Source organism: Pyrgilauda ruficollis, unplaced genomic scaffold (assembly GCF_017590135.1).
Source record: "Pyrgilauda ruficollis isolate IOZ18807 unplaced genomic scaffold, ASM1759013v1 scaffold55, whole genome shotgun sequence".
In the NCBI taxonomy this organism is placed as follows: Eukaryota; Metazoa; Chordata; class Aves; order Passeriformes; family Passeridae; genus Pyrgilauda; species Pyrgilauda ruficollis.
Window position 1 is genome coordinate 4,316,385 of NW_024527155.1, and position 16,572 is coordinate 4,332,956.

General features: G+C 44.1%; 2 protein-coding genes across 2 annotated transcripts; both read right to left on the minus strand.

Annotated features, from left to right (window-relative positions):
• Nucleotides 1-2,065: 2,065 nt before the first annotated feature.
• On the minus strand, nucleotides 2,066-12,144 carry SAAL1 (serum amyloid A like 1). Its single transcript, XM_041481080.1, has 12 exons — nucleotides 11,756-12,144; nucleotides 11,391-11,504; nucleotides 10,331-10,414; nucleotides 8,620-8,699; nucleotides 8,184-8,243; nucleotides 7,809-7,924; nucleotides 6,535-6,718; nucleotides 6,188-6,270; nucleotides 5,879-6,067; nucleotides 4,866-5,062; nucleotides 4,258-4,350; nucleotides 2,066-3,643 (listed from the first exon to the last, which is right to left on the minus strand). The coding sequence occupies exons 1-12, from the start codon at nucleotides 11,963-11,965 to the stop codon at nucleotides 3,551-3,553; spliced, it is 1,503 nt and encodes a 500-aa protein (XP_041337014.1). The 5' UTR covers nucleotides 11,966-12,144; the 3' UTR covers nucleotides 2,066-3,550.
• A 108-nt stretch (nucleotides 12,145-12,252) lies between these two features.
• On the minus strand, nucleotides 12,253-15,421 carry LOC121360921 (serum amyloid A protein-like). The gene is made up of 4 exons (XM_041481103.1): nucleotides 13,818-15,421; nucleotides 13,340-13,483; nucleotides 12,882-13,020; nucleotides 12,253-12,453 (listed from the first exon to the last, which is right to left on the minus strand). Exons 2-4 carry the CDS (start codon nucleotides 13,455-13,457, stop codon nucleotides 12,312-12,314), a joined length of 399 nt encoding a protein of 132 aa, XP_041337037.1. The 5' UTR covers nucleotides 13,458-13,483; nucleotides 13,818-15,421; the 3' UTR covers nucleotides 12,253-12,311.
• Between the last annotated feature and the right edge of the window lie 1,151 nt (nucleotides 15,422-16,572).

The window sequence follows — 16,572 nt, forward strand, 5'->3', positions numbered from 1 at the left end:
AGCACGTGAATTTCATCATCATCGCCAACATGAAAAGTAAATGGCGAGCACTGAAAAAGGACATTTAATTTTGAGGGGGAGATAAAAGGATATCTTAGGGAGCTGCTGTGACCAAAAGATTCTGCCCTAGAAAAAAAAAATTGCAAATTTTTTTGTGAAAAATAAAAGAAAGACTGCTGGTTTTGTAACTCCCTGCAGCAGCCAAAATAAGGGTAGTGAGAAAGAACACAGATTTTCCAGGCAAACAAAACCACAGTAACACCTCTGTACCTTTTAATGCCAATATAATAAACGATGAAGATACTTCACTTAGAAATAAAGATTTTTATCTTATGATTTCTTTTGGATGCAGCTTAGTTTCAGTGACAGGTGTTTATAACAGTGCAGCTTCATCTTACAAAGGGCTCAACACAGCACTTAGACAAAATATGAACTAAAACAGCAGTGACAGAAAATTAGGTAAGCAGAATGACATGGATATGGAGAAGCACAGAAAAGAGCTTCTTAGGTTTCATGGTTTAGCCTACCAGAAAGAACAAATTTGCATCATGAATATTGGGCAAGCATTAGGATATCAGCAACCACCTCTTTGCACTGCCAAAGGAGCAGATAAAGCATTCCAATGCCACTGGTTTTTTTCCCACATCCCAAATTTCTTTGGTTTTGTGGTGCTTTGTCCCTCCAGGAAAATGTTACAATGTGGGATAAAGATGCCACATGTGCATAAAAGTTGAGTCAATAGAATGTCAGAATCCTCTCTTTGAATGAAATTATTATATGGATCTATTAACACTAATTTAAAATAAGACCTTCCAGTCTGCTTTCTGCCTCAATTTTCTGACTGCTCTTAAGCCACAAGTCACATCCAGCTCTGTCCAAGCAGGATTGAGTTCCTGCTGCTTTAGTTCTGTGCTTCAGATATCCACTTTTGTTCAGAGCTCTGCACAGAGCAGCGACAAGTACTTCTCATTTCTCCCCAAAGGAAGATGTTCTGGAGTTAATCAGACCTTCGGTCTGGAAGAAATCTGCTCACCTGCTTGTAGACAGACAGACAACCATTCTGAATCAACTGGCCTCGAGAGCTCAGGCTTGCCAGTGGGTGTCAAAACAGGTCTAGGAGAGGGAATTAAAAAAAATACCAAACTCAAATACCTCCCAAACCCTCCCTGCCTCTCCCCAGAAAAACCCCAACCCACCAAAACCCCAAACACGTGCTGCTCATGAAGCACAGGCCAAGGGAGGTCCCTGCTGGCAGGATGATGAAACACACGTGCACCAGTTCCAAACACATCACCCACCTACTCCCACAAATGATTTCTTCCCTCTCTGAACCCCACAAACACGGCACAGGTATTCACCCTGGCACCAGCCTCACTCCCAGAGCACAAGGGGTGGGCAAAGAGGGAATCCCAATCTCCAATTCACCGTGGTCATCAAGGATAAAAATTCCCAGCACAGCTGAATCACCATTCTGATGAAGCAAGGCTGACTGACCGTGCCTGCAGCTCCTTCTGTTGCACATGAGCAGGAGGATGGGACTCACCTGGGTTCCCACATGACTTCAGTCATTTTTTCTGTCGCGTGACAGGCACCAGATACCAGTAACAACAGTTCATCAGCCAACACTGGATACTGGTGTATTGAAAAGGGGAAGGAACAAAATAAAACAACAGATCTTGTCTCAGTTTTTGGGGGTTTTTTTTTCCTACATTACATTACGTGGCTACTGCAGAATTTCAACTAACACAGATTTCAGGAGATGCACACCAGAAATAATTCTTCACTGTGGTGGAAGACACTTATGATACAGCTGGGGACAAACTAAGCTCAAAAAATGTTTATGGGATGAGACACACGTTAACTTCCAGACCATAAAAATGACTATGAAAAAAAACCCAAGAGTTTAAATAAATATTCAATGAAGGAAAACGTATTTTACATCACAGATATTATGAAGAGGTTCCATTTTCCTCTTACACACTTAAGAGTAACAGACATTTCCAGTGGCTCAGAAAACAAATTTGACACTAGAATGAAGGAAAACATACAGTTTTTTTTTTTAAAAAAAGAAGCTTTATTACAAATCTGTAGGTTTAAGAAAATATCCCAAAACTGTCAAAGTAGTATGAAAAATGGTGTCCTCTGATTCACAGTCACCAGTTTTCTCCAACAAACATAGCATACAAAAATTGATATAAACCATGGCAATTCTTTTTGGCAACACAAGTCAGGTATTTGCAATTCCAAATTCCCTGCTGACAACTAAGATGCTGCTGGCAGGGGGATGATTGAATTGCACTGGTTTTGAAAACTGGAGGTTGGGATGGAAAGGTTATATATACATATACACATGTATGTATTTTACCACATGTCCTGGTAACTCTGGTAACACAACATGGCCCAGCCTAATCCTAAAGTCTGTAACACCTGGAGAGCCAGGGAATGTGACATTCAGCTATTATTCTCTATGCTCTGGTTCCCATTTGCTTTTACATCTTAAACCTAATAAAGGCCAATTGTTTTCTCATTTACAGAAACAGTGAAGCTGATGTGCTGTTGTGCTGTCTCTTCAGACTCAGAACATGTCAGGTCCATTGCATGCAGACATGGGATCTAAAAATGCAATGCAGTTAAAATATCATAAAGTTTTAGGAGATTGTACACTGAATTTCCTGCAAGTGACCTAACACCCTAACCTCCCCCATGGAAAACATGGCATTTCTGATGCCATTCTGAGATAATTCATACAAGAAATCAAGAAGGAAAGAACTGACATGTTACACTCCTACACTGAAGCAGACTGCTGAAAAAAACCCCAAAGGTCTGCAAGTATAGCAGGGATTGAATCCAAAGCTGCCCTGCAACTCTTACCTGTGGGTAGCTACCTGCAATGGCTGGAAGCTGCAGCACAGACCATTGGTAACAATATTCTCAAGTCCTTTAACTGCACAGGACTGAGACACCACAGCTCAGAGCTGCAGTGAAGAAGAGGCTTAAGTAGAAGAAGTGTGAAGATTTGAAAGGAGCAGAATGAAATGCTTTTGTTACAATACCTGCTCAAGGTATTGATATGATCTAAAAAAATCCCCAAACAACTAAATAATTTAACTGTTTTTATCAGATGCTTGAGGGGGATTTCTATTGAGCAAACCTCCTTTTGCCAAAAACTCAAAAGAAACCAGCACCATGTTAAAGAATTACTCAGTGCATTTCATTCATTTTGCTGTTTCAACTTCAGTTGAAAAGCAAAGAATTGAGTGTTATTCAAAGAAAACTACTCTGCAGGAGAGCAAGTAGAAATCAACAGTCTCTCATAACCAGAGCAAACAGGATGGAAGATGCAGAAGTGATTCACAGTCATTTCTTTCCCCTTGCAGACCAGGTTAACCCTAGGTTAATTAGGGCTATCCAGAGCATTGCTTAAAAGCCACCTGCTGGTAAAGAGGTTGACTCATTCTCCTGCATTTACTGAAAACTTGATTTCTGAAATGCTGTAATGAAACAGTCAAAAATCTTCATTCCAAAGAAGGAAAACATTTCATGTACATTCTTAGGTGTGAACCTTCAGGCTTGGGAAACGTTTTTCTAGATTGTTAGCAAGTGTCTGATCAGCCTCCCGCAGGACTTCAAGGAAACTCTCCACCTGGAAATAAGAAACACACATAAGGAGAAAAAAAAATAATAAAAAAAAAAAATTAAAAAAAAAAAAAAAACAACTTGCATGGAACACAGAATTCTTATACTGGCACAGGAATTCTTTCTACTTCTGTACCTTCCAAATAAGAGCAGCCAGCAGGAGCCACTGAAATGAATAATGGAAAATGCTCTACAGTGGCTACCTTCCTCCTAAACATCACAATTCCAGTTGGTCTAAATTTTGAAATGGTACCACTTTCTTCAAACACTTATTTTTTTGTTTAAAAGAAACACAGAAATTTTTTCTCACCCAGACAAAAGCTTCTATGAAAAATACTTAGAATTATTTTATAAAAATATACAGGACAGCTTTTCAGCTAGGATAAATTCTCAGACATCCATTCACATCAGCACAGTTTGGCCCTGGCATCAGCTGATGATCTCAGCAAAACTCTGGCTCAAGTGAGGCAGAACAGACAGAGGGGGTAAGACTGTCTGGCACTGGATGGTGTTCTACCTATGCCTGAGCAATTCTGTCCTGTTTGTGTATCAGATTTGGAAAGGCCCTGCCACCCAAGGAGCACTTTCTCAGCTGTGTCACAGACCTTGTCACATACTCACCGAAGCAGAATACAGAGGTAAGAGGTTCTGAAAAGCACAGGAACATGTCTGTTCATTCAGGTGTCCCTGGTGCAGTCCTTCCATGGTATTCTCCTGGAAAATCAGAAATACAACCAGCATGTCATCAACAGCTGTTGAAAGAACAAACTCAAAACTGTGCACAGCACCTACAGAATGTGCTTTGTTCTTATCAGTGGGTAAAACAACCAGAATTCACAGCTCTCAGAGAAAGCCAGACAGCTGATGCCAAGAGGTGTGAAAACTCACACATCACAAGTCTCTTAACCCGAATGCTTCCATAATTAAAGCGGTCCAGCTGAGAAGGTGAGATTATATATTGACAGTATTTCCTCTTCTTAAATAAACTGACTTTCACTCAAAAGAAAAGGCAATGTATATCTACAGAATTTATCATACAGAATCTTGGCACACCCCTCAGAAAACCTGTATCCCTCCCATCTCCCACACATGTTGCTTCTTCTGATTGATTCACTAATGAATTCCCAGTAAGCAACTGCACTTGCACATAAAAATGTCCACATTAATATTAAATACTTTTTTCTTACCTACCCTACAGAAATTCCTACTATAATTTTGTTTATTCTTACCTTGGTTAGTTCTTGAAGCATATTGGAAAGCAATTCACAGCAAATATCCTTCAAAATTTTTAAATGGAAATCTTCCTCATTTACATCAGTCCTTCCAGTCTCCTCTTCCTCAGATTCCTTGGAGTTCTCAACAGCTCTCTTCCCACAGCCCTCCATGTATTGTAAAATACGAATCAAGCTCCCAATCAGTGGCATATCTTAACACAAAGTAACAAGAACAGTCAACTTTAACACTGAAAATTCTTGTCCATCCTTTCAAGGCATTAGAATTTTGAAACACACCATCAGATTTTTACACAAAATCTGTAAGGATGTATATTCTGACAGTGTTGTGTTCTGTTACTCAAAGACAGTTTTAAAGAAGCAAGCGGAAATGTAGTAGAAAACCCAAATTTTTCCTGCAAGCTGACCTGTATCTATAAAAACTATATGCCAGTGTAAGGAACATGAGAAGGAAACTGTCTTTAGTAGCATCCAGTGAGGGCAGTATGTAAATTTGTATCCAGCTAATCCTATCTGACAAACCAAACTGTGCAGCATCTTTCTGCTGCAGGTAACCCTGACTCACATTTTCAAGACAGGCTTTTAATTCTAAAGACTTGTCCATGGATTGAAAAGTGAGAAATTATAGAGGGATTTAAGTAAGTGCAGAATTTCCACCTACTTAAAAAAAAATACTACATAAAAATATTTGTATATATTATGTATAAAATAAAAATGTAATAATGTATTACTACATTTTAGCAAAAAAAAATTCTGAAATTTTCACTAATTTACCCAATGGAGAAGAGTGAGCAGAATCTGTAGATTCTGGTACTGTAAATCCTCAGAATTTACAGCCCACCCAGTAACTGGACTGGGATAGCTGTGATTCTGTGTAACCAGGGAAGAGTCTTACTGTATGCAATGTCACTGAATTGAACCACCTTCCACACCCACATACAGCCAACTGTGAATATTAACTTAAAAGAAATTTTAAAAAATAAATAAAACCAGAAAAAAGCATGACTTGCTTTTCCTCATCCTGGTGTACTCCTGCTCTGTTTGTGAAGCAAACATAGCAGACAGCACGGACAAAATAGAGGCCAGCACAGTCTTCTGCTCCTGCACAATGATGGGTGGATCATCTGGCTGGCAAAGCTCCTGGCAAACGAGGTCATAAAGCAAACTCCATGTCTCTTTTCCTCCATCAGGAGCCTGCACTTGAGAAAGAAAGAAAGAGAGCCCACCAACCCAACAAATTTATTCCAGGTACATGAATTCCTGTTCTCCCCAATAAATACACAGCGGCCCCCTCACACGCAGCAATTCCAGGTTCTTACCAATAGCCTGGATTCCCTCATCCACTGTGGTCAGGAGCTGCAGGATATGCATATAAACATCCAGTCCTTCTGGGTTATCTGATCTACACAGAACAAACATCAAACAGACAAATTAAAGTGCTGCTTACTGAGCTTATGTTCTGTGTTTTGGTCACAGAGAAGCACATCAGCAGTCACTGCCATTCCCTTTGCAAACAAACAAATTGACTCATATCAAAATGTAAGTCCAGGAAAAAATATCCCAGTGATTTGTCAAACTGCCACTAAAAGCAAGATGTTTGAGCACAGGCCATACAAGGTTATAAGGAATCTCCCCAGCCATGAAACCAAAAAGAAATCTCCCATACCGGACTTGCTTGGCTGCTTCAAGTATACAAGGCACAATCTTAAAGTCTGGAAGTTCTTCAGGAGAATCATCTACAGATGGTCCCACAGAGCGACAAGTGCCATTTTTGATCCAGTTTAACATCAGCTCTTCATCCAGATCAAAGAGCTTGTCCACCACTTCACCCACTTTCACCAGCAATTCAACTGCACAAGAGAGAATGTAATTTTTATTTCAACAAGACTAAAAATGAAGAGTAAAACTTAGCTCACAAAATTCTAGCATATACAAGTATTCGGGGTAAATTCAGGACTGAAATCAATTCATTTTCTTTGTGACCTACTACTGGTTGCTGTGTTTAATCCCTTTATGTGGCACAGAACAGGTAAAGAGTTTGATACATCAGGGTTGTTGCAAAGCCCACTGACACCTTCTACCTTGTCATGCCACACGTGAAGCAGTAACTCTGTTCTGCAAAGAGATGACATGTTCCTGAAAAGTCCTAACTTCTCCTTCTGAAGTGAAGCTTTTCAAGATTTGGTCCTAGATATGCAGTTTTATGCTAATCATCCACCTGCCAATCTGCATTTTACTTACACAGGTCTGTTATTTCAATTGGATGGAGATGGATTTGTGAGAACTGGCATTTAAAAATTGATTAAAAATTTGAAAAAGCTGTATTATTAGGATTCCTTGACAAATGACAACTGCTGTTACAGCTGAGTTGGATGTTAAACATAAATGCTATTCAAAATATTTCCATTTTTAGGTGGTTGGTGTGGTTTTTGCTAAATTAGTGCTAAGAGAGATTTGTGTAGCATGTCTGCATACCCAAAGTCTGCACAGTATTCAGCTGCCAGGGTAATTGAACTGTTCCTCCAGTTCACATTCCACAGATACAGTAGCTTTAAAAATAGAAAATCCGTATCTGACTTGAAAGAAATAAATTAAATGAGGTCTTGTTTCAAGGTTCAAAAATTACATATGTATATCCCTAAATGAGGACTATGTCCTTTCTTTTATTGTGGCAAATAACAATTTCTTCAATTTAAACATATTTTTATTCCCTCACAGAGGTTTCTTCTTCCTCTATGAGTGCTTTTCTGGCTGGTTTTATATATATTTATAAACCTGCAAAGGCAGGGCATGTTTGTTTTGGTGTCCTTTAAACTCATGAGGTTTCCTTTATTTTAAAGAAATTAACCCAACTGAAAATATTTGTCTTTGAAATTGCAAACTTCGCTTATTTTTCTTCTGCAAACACCCAGTAAATCCCAGCTTGTTTTGGCAACTTACCATTTGTAGAGCTGGACATGATAAAGCAAACACAGTCGTACACAGAAGGGTTTTCTCGGATCCTCTCCACCCAGACATTGGCCACCTCAGGCTGGGAGAGGCAAGTTAACAACAACCTAGGCAAGAATTCCCCGTTTGACAAATCAGATGCCAGTTCACTCCTTTAAGCTGTACAAGTGTAAATCCAAAATAGTGGCAGTGGAAACAGAAAGAGGAATCTAAGTCACAGCAAAGTGACTCCACAACAGTGCAGAAACAATAAAAGGAAAGGATGAGAGGATAATAAAATAGTGAGCCCACTTGTCAGTTTTCTCCCCAGGCCTCAGAGCATAGCAGAACTACACTAATGATGGATTAATTTCTGAGATGTCCTACCTGCTTGTTTCCAGAAGAGTTGGGGAGTCTGAATCACACAAACGTTGCAGTAACACTTGGCTTTAAGGAGAAAATTCAGGGGGGAAAAAGTTAATAAAATCCATCTTTATTTCTAAAAAAGGTATTAAAAGATTAATTTCATAACTGCAGCCATGTTCTGAGATTAAAGCCAGCTCTTCCTAACTGTGCATCCACTTCCAGTGTGTCAAGACCACCAAACTTAAAAACTAACTTGACTGGTGGTTAAAATCCCCAAAAATAGTGGTCTGTGACCTTTCTTCCTTTCCTCAGCACTTTCCACACAAACATGGCCAGCCAAAAATTATGAATGAAGACAAGGCTGGGCAGGCAAGTTTAGATCCTTCTCCAACATGAATTTCCTGACTGTGAGTCCAGACAAGCAGTACCTGTTCATGTACAAAGCACAGACACTTACCCAAGATTCTCATCTTTGCTAATGGACATGCAGATGTCCTGGAAACAGGCCATATTCCCTAGTATTCCCACACAGATTTCCTGGAAAGCCAATACACAGTAAAATGAGACAACTGCAAGTCCACAATTTCACTTCCAGAGCCATAAGACAAAAGTAAGAGAGGTTCAAAGATGTTTTCTAGTTTGACTTCCAAGCTTGTATGACCCGCTGATTTCATGACAAGATACAATTTTTTTCCACAGATTCCATACAGATTTTTCTGTTCTATCAGACTAGCCTAAAATACACTCAGGTACTATGCAGATATTTAGGTGCTCCATAAAAGCAAATGTATCTTGAAATCAGCTCTGCTTGCATATTCTTTGTATACTGTTTTGAAGCTAATTTGACAGCCCTGTTATTAAAGCAAAAAGGAGTCCTAAACCAAAAATATCACTACATAAACATGATACTCATGATATTCACTTGCCCACAAAAGAAAGGGATCTTAATACAAGCTTCCAGCAAAGCCCATTTTCTGATTAAAGAGATCTAAAATAAAATAAAATAGAAAACAAACCCCAAAGGAGTGCACCCCATCAGGATATTCATGCCAAGGCAATCATTAAGAGGATGCACACTTGTGTAAAGGGGACCATGAGAGCTCTGAAACACCTGCAGGTGACTAGTGCTAAAACAAAGTGAGTCATTAGTCTGCAGCAATTTAAAGTCAGAAATCAACTCTCTCCACTAAGGCTGTCTTCTTAATTATGAACATGCTACAACCTCTGCTAAATAACAGCAGGCACTCCAGCACACACTGTTTTATGATAGTAGCTGTGACAGCCAATTTGCACTCACTTGCAAATTGGGGTTGTACTTTCCAAAGACAAAGTACTAAACTTTCAAAGCTCTATTTGTCTCTACTGATCTCCTGGAGTAAAGCATCTGGTAACTTCTGAGAAAGAGGTTTTACATCAACACTGAATACCTTTGAAAATCCTATTTTGAGATTTGCAGTGCACTGTGTAGTACAAGCTGGAAATCAGTGACATCAAAACAAGTGGAAAATTAAAAAGAAAAAAAAATAAACTGTTGGTCTTAATAATTCCAAAAATTACTTACTGTAATCTTTCATTTATTTCTCATTATCTTGTTCTGACTTGATCAGTAATAAATTAATTTCCCCAAGTGCAGTCTGTTTTGCCCATGACAAATCACAGCCACTGGTGAGTGATCTCTCCCTGCCCTTATCTTGACCCAAGAGCCTTTTGTTGCATTTTCTCTCCCCTGCCCAGCTGAGGAGGGGAGTGACAGAGCAGCTCTGGTGGGCACCTGGCCTCCAGCCACACTTCTGCAGGTCTGACTAAACAAATTCATGACCATTTCTGTTCAGTAATCATGAAACAAGTCAAAAGGAAAAAAAGGCCAGACTGCTGGGTTTCATAACAGGTCTTGTAACTACGTTTGATAAACTCAGTCCTTCTTCAGTGTATTACATGAGGATCTGTGAGTAGACATGTACCAGCTTCAGCACCACCAAAATTCTTACTGATTAGAGCATGTTAAAAACAGAGTGACAAAGCATCTTAAAACTTGATTCTGTGTTTTCTCCTGGTTCTCCTTATACACTACACATGCAATGGGAGAAGGGAGATAAATGTAAATGCATGCACAGAGCTATCTGCTATTGCTGCTAACACAGGAGAGCTTTCTAACAGCCCATACTTACAGTTAGGCGAGGGCATTTGGACTTGGCAAAAACTCCCATGAATATATCAGGGGCATTGAACTCCTGAAGAAATAAAGCAACATCCTGTGGAGAAAGTGAATGGAGAGGTGAATGGACCTCAGCAATTTCCAAATGCAAAATCAAATGTGCTCCCACAGCACAAGGACTGGATCAAAGAGATGACAAACTCACTACAAGGAATTTGTTATTTGCCAACAGTTAATACCAATAATCCTTCTTTTCCAATGAGAGAAGGCCAGCAAGCCCCTCTGGTGTGTCAGTATTCCAGTGATTTGCTGTAAAATGAGCCAAAAAGTCACATTTGCAAGAAAATGCAAATTGACCCCTATCTCAAGAGAAACAGACACTCAACCAGAATTCAGTAAATATCATGTTTTAAGGCATGACATCACCATGACATATAAAAAAGAAGCAAGTGAAGGGACTGCCATTAGCACTTGATCAGAACACACAAGAAGAAATCTCTTCCTCATTTTACCACATTAAAACACAAGATTATTTGTCTGTTTGAGAATAAAAGACCCATGTTCCATGTTGACTTTAATATATATATATATATATATATATATATATATATAAAGAATTTGTTCCAGCATTTGAGAATGCTCAGAAAAATACTAGGAAGCTGTGCTACATTGCCACTGCAAGTCTTCAGCTAAACTTTGAAAGTTTAGCTTTGGCTGTTTATCTATCAGAGAAAGCTATGCTTACCATCAGGACGTATGACAATTGCTAGAGGAAAATACGCCTGTTTAGAGACGGCATCAATACTATCCCCATAATCCAAGTGAGCAAGGCACAGGCAGCGCACCCGAGTTAATTCCAGCTGCTGTCCTGCCCCTGCTCCTCCTTCCAGGGCAGGTTCCGCGGTGAGGCCGCTTGGAGCCGCCCCAGCCCAGCTGTCCTGCCCCACCCTGCCCGCCACAGCCGGGCGGGAGCAGCACCAGCAGAACGAGCCAGCCGATTCCCTGCCTTCTCCCACTGTTCTGACGGGACACTCGGGGCAGAGGCGCCCCGAGGTGCCGCACAAGGCTCCTACCTCGTCCATCGACATGTCCCACACCTTGCAAATGTCATTCTCCATCTCCTCGTCCAGCTCCGTCCCGGCTCCCTCGGGGCTGGCGGCGGGGTCCGGCTCCGCGGGGGCGATCACCTGGGGCAGGCGGGGCGGGGGACAACGACCCGGCTGAACCCCCGGCACCACCGGGAGTCGCTGGGTCCCCGCCCGGTGTTTTCCCACTGTGTCCCAGCCCGGCCCCCGGATTTGTGCCCTGTGAATCCCAGCTGTGTCCCGGGTTTGTCCCCGGGTGTCCCCCCCGGCCCCCTCGGCAGCGATCGCGTCGCACCCACCCGGCGCTGACCGACGCCGGGCCCGCCGCCCGCTCCCTCCCGGCGGCCGCGCACCTCGATGAGGCGGGTGAGGACGCTGAAGAGCCAGTGCTTGCTGTACACCGTGTTGCCCACCGCGTCCCCCTCCTCCTCCTCCGCATCGCTGCACGGCGGCGACGGATTGCGGTCCATGGTGGCCCCACAGCCGTGCGGGGGCAGCGAGGCGGCGGCGCGGCCGGAGCGGCGCCCGCGGCCCCACAGCGCCCCCTGCCCACCGGCGGCCATTGCCGCCTCCAGCGCCCGGGCCTGCGCCGGGACCGCACCGGGACTGTGCCGGGATCGCACTGGGACTGTGCTGGGATCACACCGGGACCGTGCTGGGACCGCACCGGGACCGTGACTGGATAGTGCCGAGACCCGCCCGCCCAGGGCCTTCCCTCGGCGGGGAGCGGCACCCGCGCTCTCGGAGCACTTTTGGCAGCCCCCGCGATGCCCCGACACCGACACCGCCGCCGCCGCCCCGCAGTGCCGCGCCCCGGGAGGATGGATGCTCGCAACGAAGGGAACAGTTCTCAGGAGGATTCCTTTATTGGCTTTACAAAGGGAGGTGTGACAGGAGCGGAGTACAGCGCTAGTACTTGCTGGGCAGCCCCTTGGGCCGGTAGCGGTTCGGGTCGCCGCCGCTCCGGCCCCACGCGTTCGCCTCCTGGTCCAAGCGGGTGTCCTCGGCGCCTCTGCCGCTCACGCTGCTCTGCCAGCCCTCCCGGGCGTCGCTGCGGGGAAGGAGAAAAGGCCACCTGAGCAGACTGCATCTAACTCAGCCTTGTGTTGGTTCCCTCACTCATGTGAAACTGCTTTTCCGTAGGGCTTCTCAAGGTGAGATGCAAGCACATGCTCGGCCTTTGTCTGAGAGGCCGCGGTGGAATCTATATCTGTTATGTTGGGAAATGAACCAGCAATGGAGAGTTCCTTATCAGAAATGCAGAGAGGAATCTGCCTTCTCGGGCCGACAAGAAGAAAGGCTCATGCTCGTGTGGCACCATTCCTATAGAGACTGGCTGTCCAGATGGGAACTACTTTCCCTCCCCTCTGCTGTCCCTCTAGGTGCTAAGCTGAGTACAAATCAAAAAGGACCTCGCTCCAGCTGGAATGCCTGGATCCCTAATAACTCACTGTTAACAAGCCAAGCACACTCCATTACCTGATCACTCTCGCTGCCCAAGCACCACCAGGTCCTCGCCGGGCAGCATCATAATTCCCACGGGCATGGAAATACTTGTCGGCACCTTTGTAATTTGCCTCGCGCATGTCCTTGTATGCTCTGAACATATCCCATGTACCTGAAAAAGGCAGAGAAATGGAGATGATGTTGACTTGAAAGAGTCGCACCAGAAATAGTTCAGTACCACCTCAGTCAGGAGCTGGAAGGCCCAAGGAGCAGTAACAGAGTGAGGCACTGCCCCACATCAGCCTTTGCACAGGGCTGTGCCCACAGAAAGCACCTGTGGGGCTGATCAAGGCCCTCATCCAGCAGCAGAAACCAGGGCATCTCTAACGTGGAGCTGAGGATTTCCCAGCTCTGAGGGCTGCACCACTGACTGCTGGCTCATGCCTGGGGAGGGGTTCCTGAAGGAAGGGCCCATGGTAAGAGCAGCTTACCTCTCGCTGCATCCCGGACAAATTGTCCAGCACGGGTCATTCCTTGGACTATCCTTGGTCTGTCAGCACTCACACACAGAACAACAGAGAGCAACGCGATGCAGACCCAGAGCCTCATGGTTCCTGGCCAAGCCTGACAGGGAGCTGGGAGACAGTGAGAGACATGAGCAGTTCTGGAGCACCACTGAGAACCCACCACACCCCCAGCTGTGCCTGGGCTGCTGCCTCAGTGATGAGGGCTCACCAAGGATCCCCTTCTCCCCCTGCCAGGAGTGGTGCCCTCTGTGCAACCACAAGCTCCAAAAAGCTTGTGCACATGAGCACTAAAGCAGGTGCACATGAGCAGCCTGCATTTTAGCACTCCCTGCTGCTCCTGTCATGAGTACAAAGAAGCCCCACATGCTGAAGCATTAGTCCCGCTCCCAAAATACCAGCTCAAAACACTGCACACAGCTCACAAATTCAGAATGTCACTCACCACTGCAGAACAGCAAAGTCAAAGGAGCTGGAGATAGTCTCGTGTGCTCTCAAAGAGGGTATTTATAAGCAATTCAAACCCCTCAAAAGAGGAAACTGGAAAGGATACCCATGGCTGGGAAATCCCCACTAGCATTTCCAACACAGAAATCATTACTGGAAACCTGTCCTTGTCCTTACTGAAAGTCCATAGCTCCTGTTATGCAATCTTTTAGTGTATATGGTACTTCTTCAGCTGTCCTTGGGACTATTTTCTCCTCATAACAACCAAACTGACAAACTGCCTTAAAGGCTGAAGAGTTCCATGTGCTTGAAGTGTTACTGCTGTCTTAAGGGTGATACTTTTGTTTGGATCTTGGACTGAACAGAGTTCAGAGGGGAAGGTGCCTGACTGTCTGCACATTGGAACACAAGGCCAAGTCTGTGTGTGTGCAAAAGGAACAGTGAGCTGCATTGCCAGAAGGGCTTCAGGAACTGCTAAGTGAAATTCCCATGTGTGCTGGGATTGCCAGATGAATTCCAGAGTTACTGAAATGGAAAATATGAAGTGTTGCTCTTAACTCCATTGCAAAGCAAAGCACATACACCTACATCCCTGCTGATCATGCTGTAAGATAGCACAGACACACAGACAAGAGGCTCTGAATGGTTCATTTTGCCTTGGCTTGCTCTCACAGGCCCCTCTCGAGGGTCTCCAGCCACCCTGCTGTAACAGCAACTCCATGGGGCTCAGGTGGAAAGTTTTGGACACTGCAGTAAACATTTTACTTAAGGGGAAATTCAGATCCATACAGCCACAGTTCTGCTAGATTTTAAATCACCTGTCTGGCCCTATTGGCATGGTTCACTGTTTAAGTAGCCACTGTGCTCTCCCTGCTTAAAGCTTGCTCACTTCCCTCGGTTAACAACTTGACACAACCCTTTCCTCTGAAGAAAACTCCAGGGCTGAGTGCAATTGCACTCGAGAGTGAGTGTGCAGGGTGTCCCCATTGTGTGGCCTTGTACATGATTTGGCAAGCCTAGGAGAGCACTTCAGGTTCCCCTCTGAAGAGTTAAGGGTAGCTGCCCCACTCACAACTCTGTGACTGTAAACAATTTGCTTCTGGAGCTTCAGGGCAGAGGCATGAGTTGAAAGAGGTGCAAAAAAGCTAATAAAGTGTCAACAGGAACTTGGGTGTCACTGGACTTCAGACAAAAAAAAATTAGCTTAGACTTTTTCCATAAACTGGAGCAGCAGGACAGATACTCTAGCATGATGTATCTCAGAATGGAACAATTTGCAACAAGATCTAAACCAGAACCAAATGGACAAGGACATAGATTTTTGTCCCCTGGCATTCCTGAACTGGATACTCCACAGTGTTAAGAGCTCAGCTACTGTAGGGAGTGGAGTGTGTACTTTGCTAGAGCCCTGTTCACACCCTGATGACCCACATCCTTGCAGTACGTGGCAGCTCCAGTGCCTTCTCTGCTGGCTGCAAACAGCCCTGGCCATCACCTTTGGTTTTTAAAACACAAGGAAAATGACTCCTGTAAGTTGCGGTACAGGCATGTGGCACTTTGCCCAGGGACTTAGAACAAAGCATTGCCTTCAAAACTGACCTAAGGAAACCTTTCCCTACAAGAGCTCACACACTCTGGACCACAGGGGATATTTTGAGTCTTACACTGTTTCACATTCTCTCCAAACCAACATTTCTGCAAAACATGAAGGACAATGAGGACAAAAAAATGCATTTCTGCAAAACATAAGGAGAATTGCAAGAAGGCAGGTGCTGGAGGGATTCTTTAGAACATCTCAGAGTGCATGCCCTGGTGTCCAGCAAGGACAGCAGCAGTGACAACAATGCTGGAGCTGAGATAAAGCTGCAGCTCGGGGCTCCAGCAGGGAACAGCCTGAGCCCTGCTTTCCCCTATTCTCTTGTCCTGCACTCCAGGTCATGACCCTTGGCTCACAGAAATGAGCTGCAGCCAACACTGCTGCTTTTGCAATAGAAAGAGGCAAAGCTGCCTCCAAGTGCGGAGGAGGGTTTGAACACAGCACTTCTTCCTGGCCCAGCAAGAAACACTGGCAGCACGTGCACACTGGGGAACACAACACACTGAGGGGGCCTGCAGACCATTTATTGGTTTGCACATTCTGATGCAAGTTAAGATAAAAAGCAACCCCATGCTGGTTGCCCTGTAACTGTAAATATTTATGAATGCAAACTATGTTCCACAAGCATTCCACAATTTTGCAATCTGAGAAAATCAGACTGAGAAAGGGGATGAGGTGAATTCCCAGCTCAGGCACAGTAATATCTGCAGTTATTTCTTAATCTGGGAAAAAACAGTACCTTTTTTTTTTGTTTACGTGTGCAATAATTCATTTCAAGAGTTTTGCCAAGTATTGAATATTACACTGCCAGTGACCTTGGGTTTATAGACGTGGAGAATGACTGGAAACTTGTCTCCTTTCAAGAAGCAGGTTTAAAATGCAGGTATTTACCTGAAGTAAAATTTATTTACCCATAGATTTCTAACTGTGAAATAATGTATACTTTTTTCTTTGGTAAAAAGAAAATAGCACCAGCAGTTTCTATTTAAAGCTGCTCTAGGCTAAGCCCCCTTTATTCATCTCTACTTCTCAAGGGTCTCTCTCACCATCATTCACCCACAAAAACCAAAGCTGAGCTGCAGTCACCTTCCCCATGAGGCTGGCTGAGCTGTCAGTGATGTGTGCTCAGCTGGCTGACAGGAGCCTTGCTCGGTGC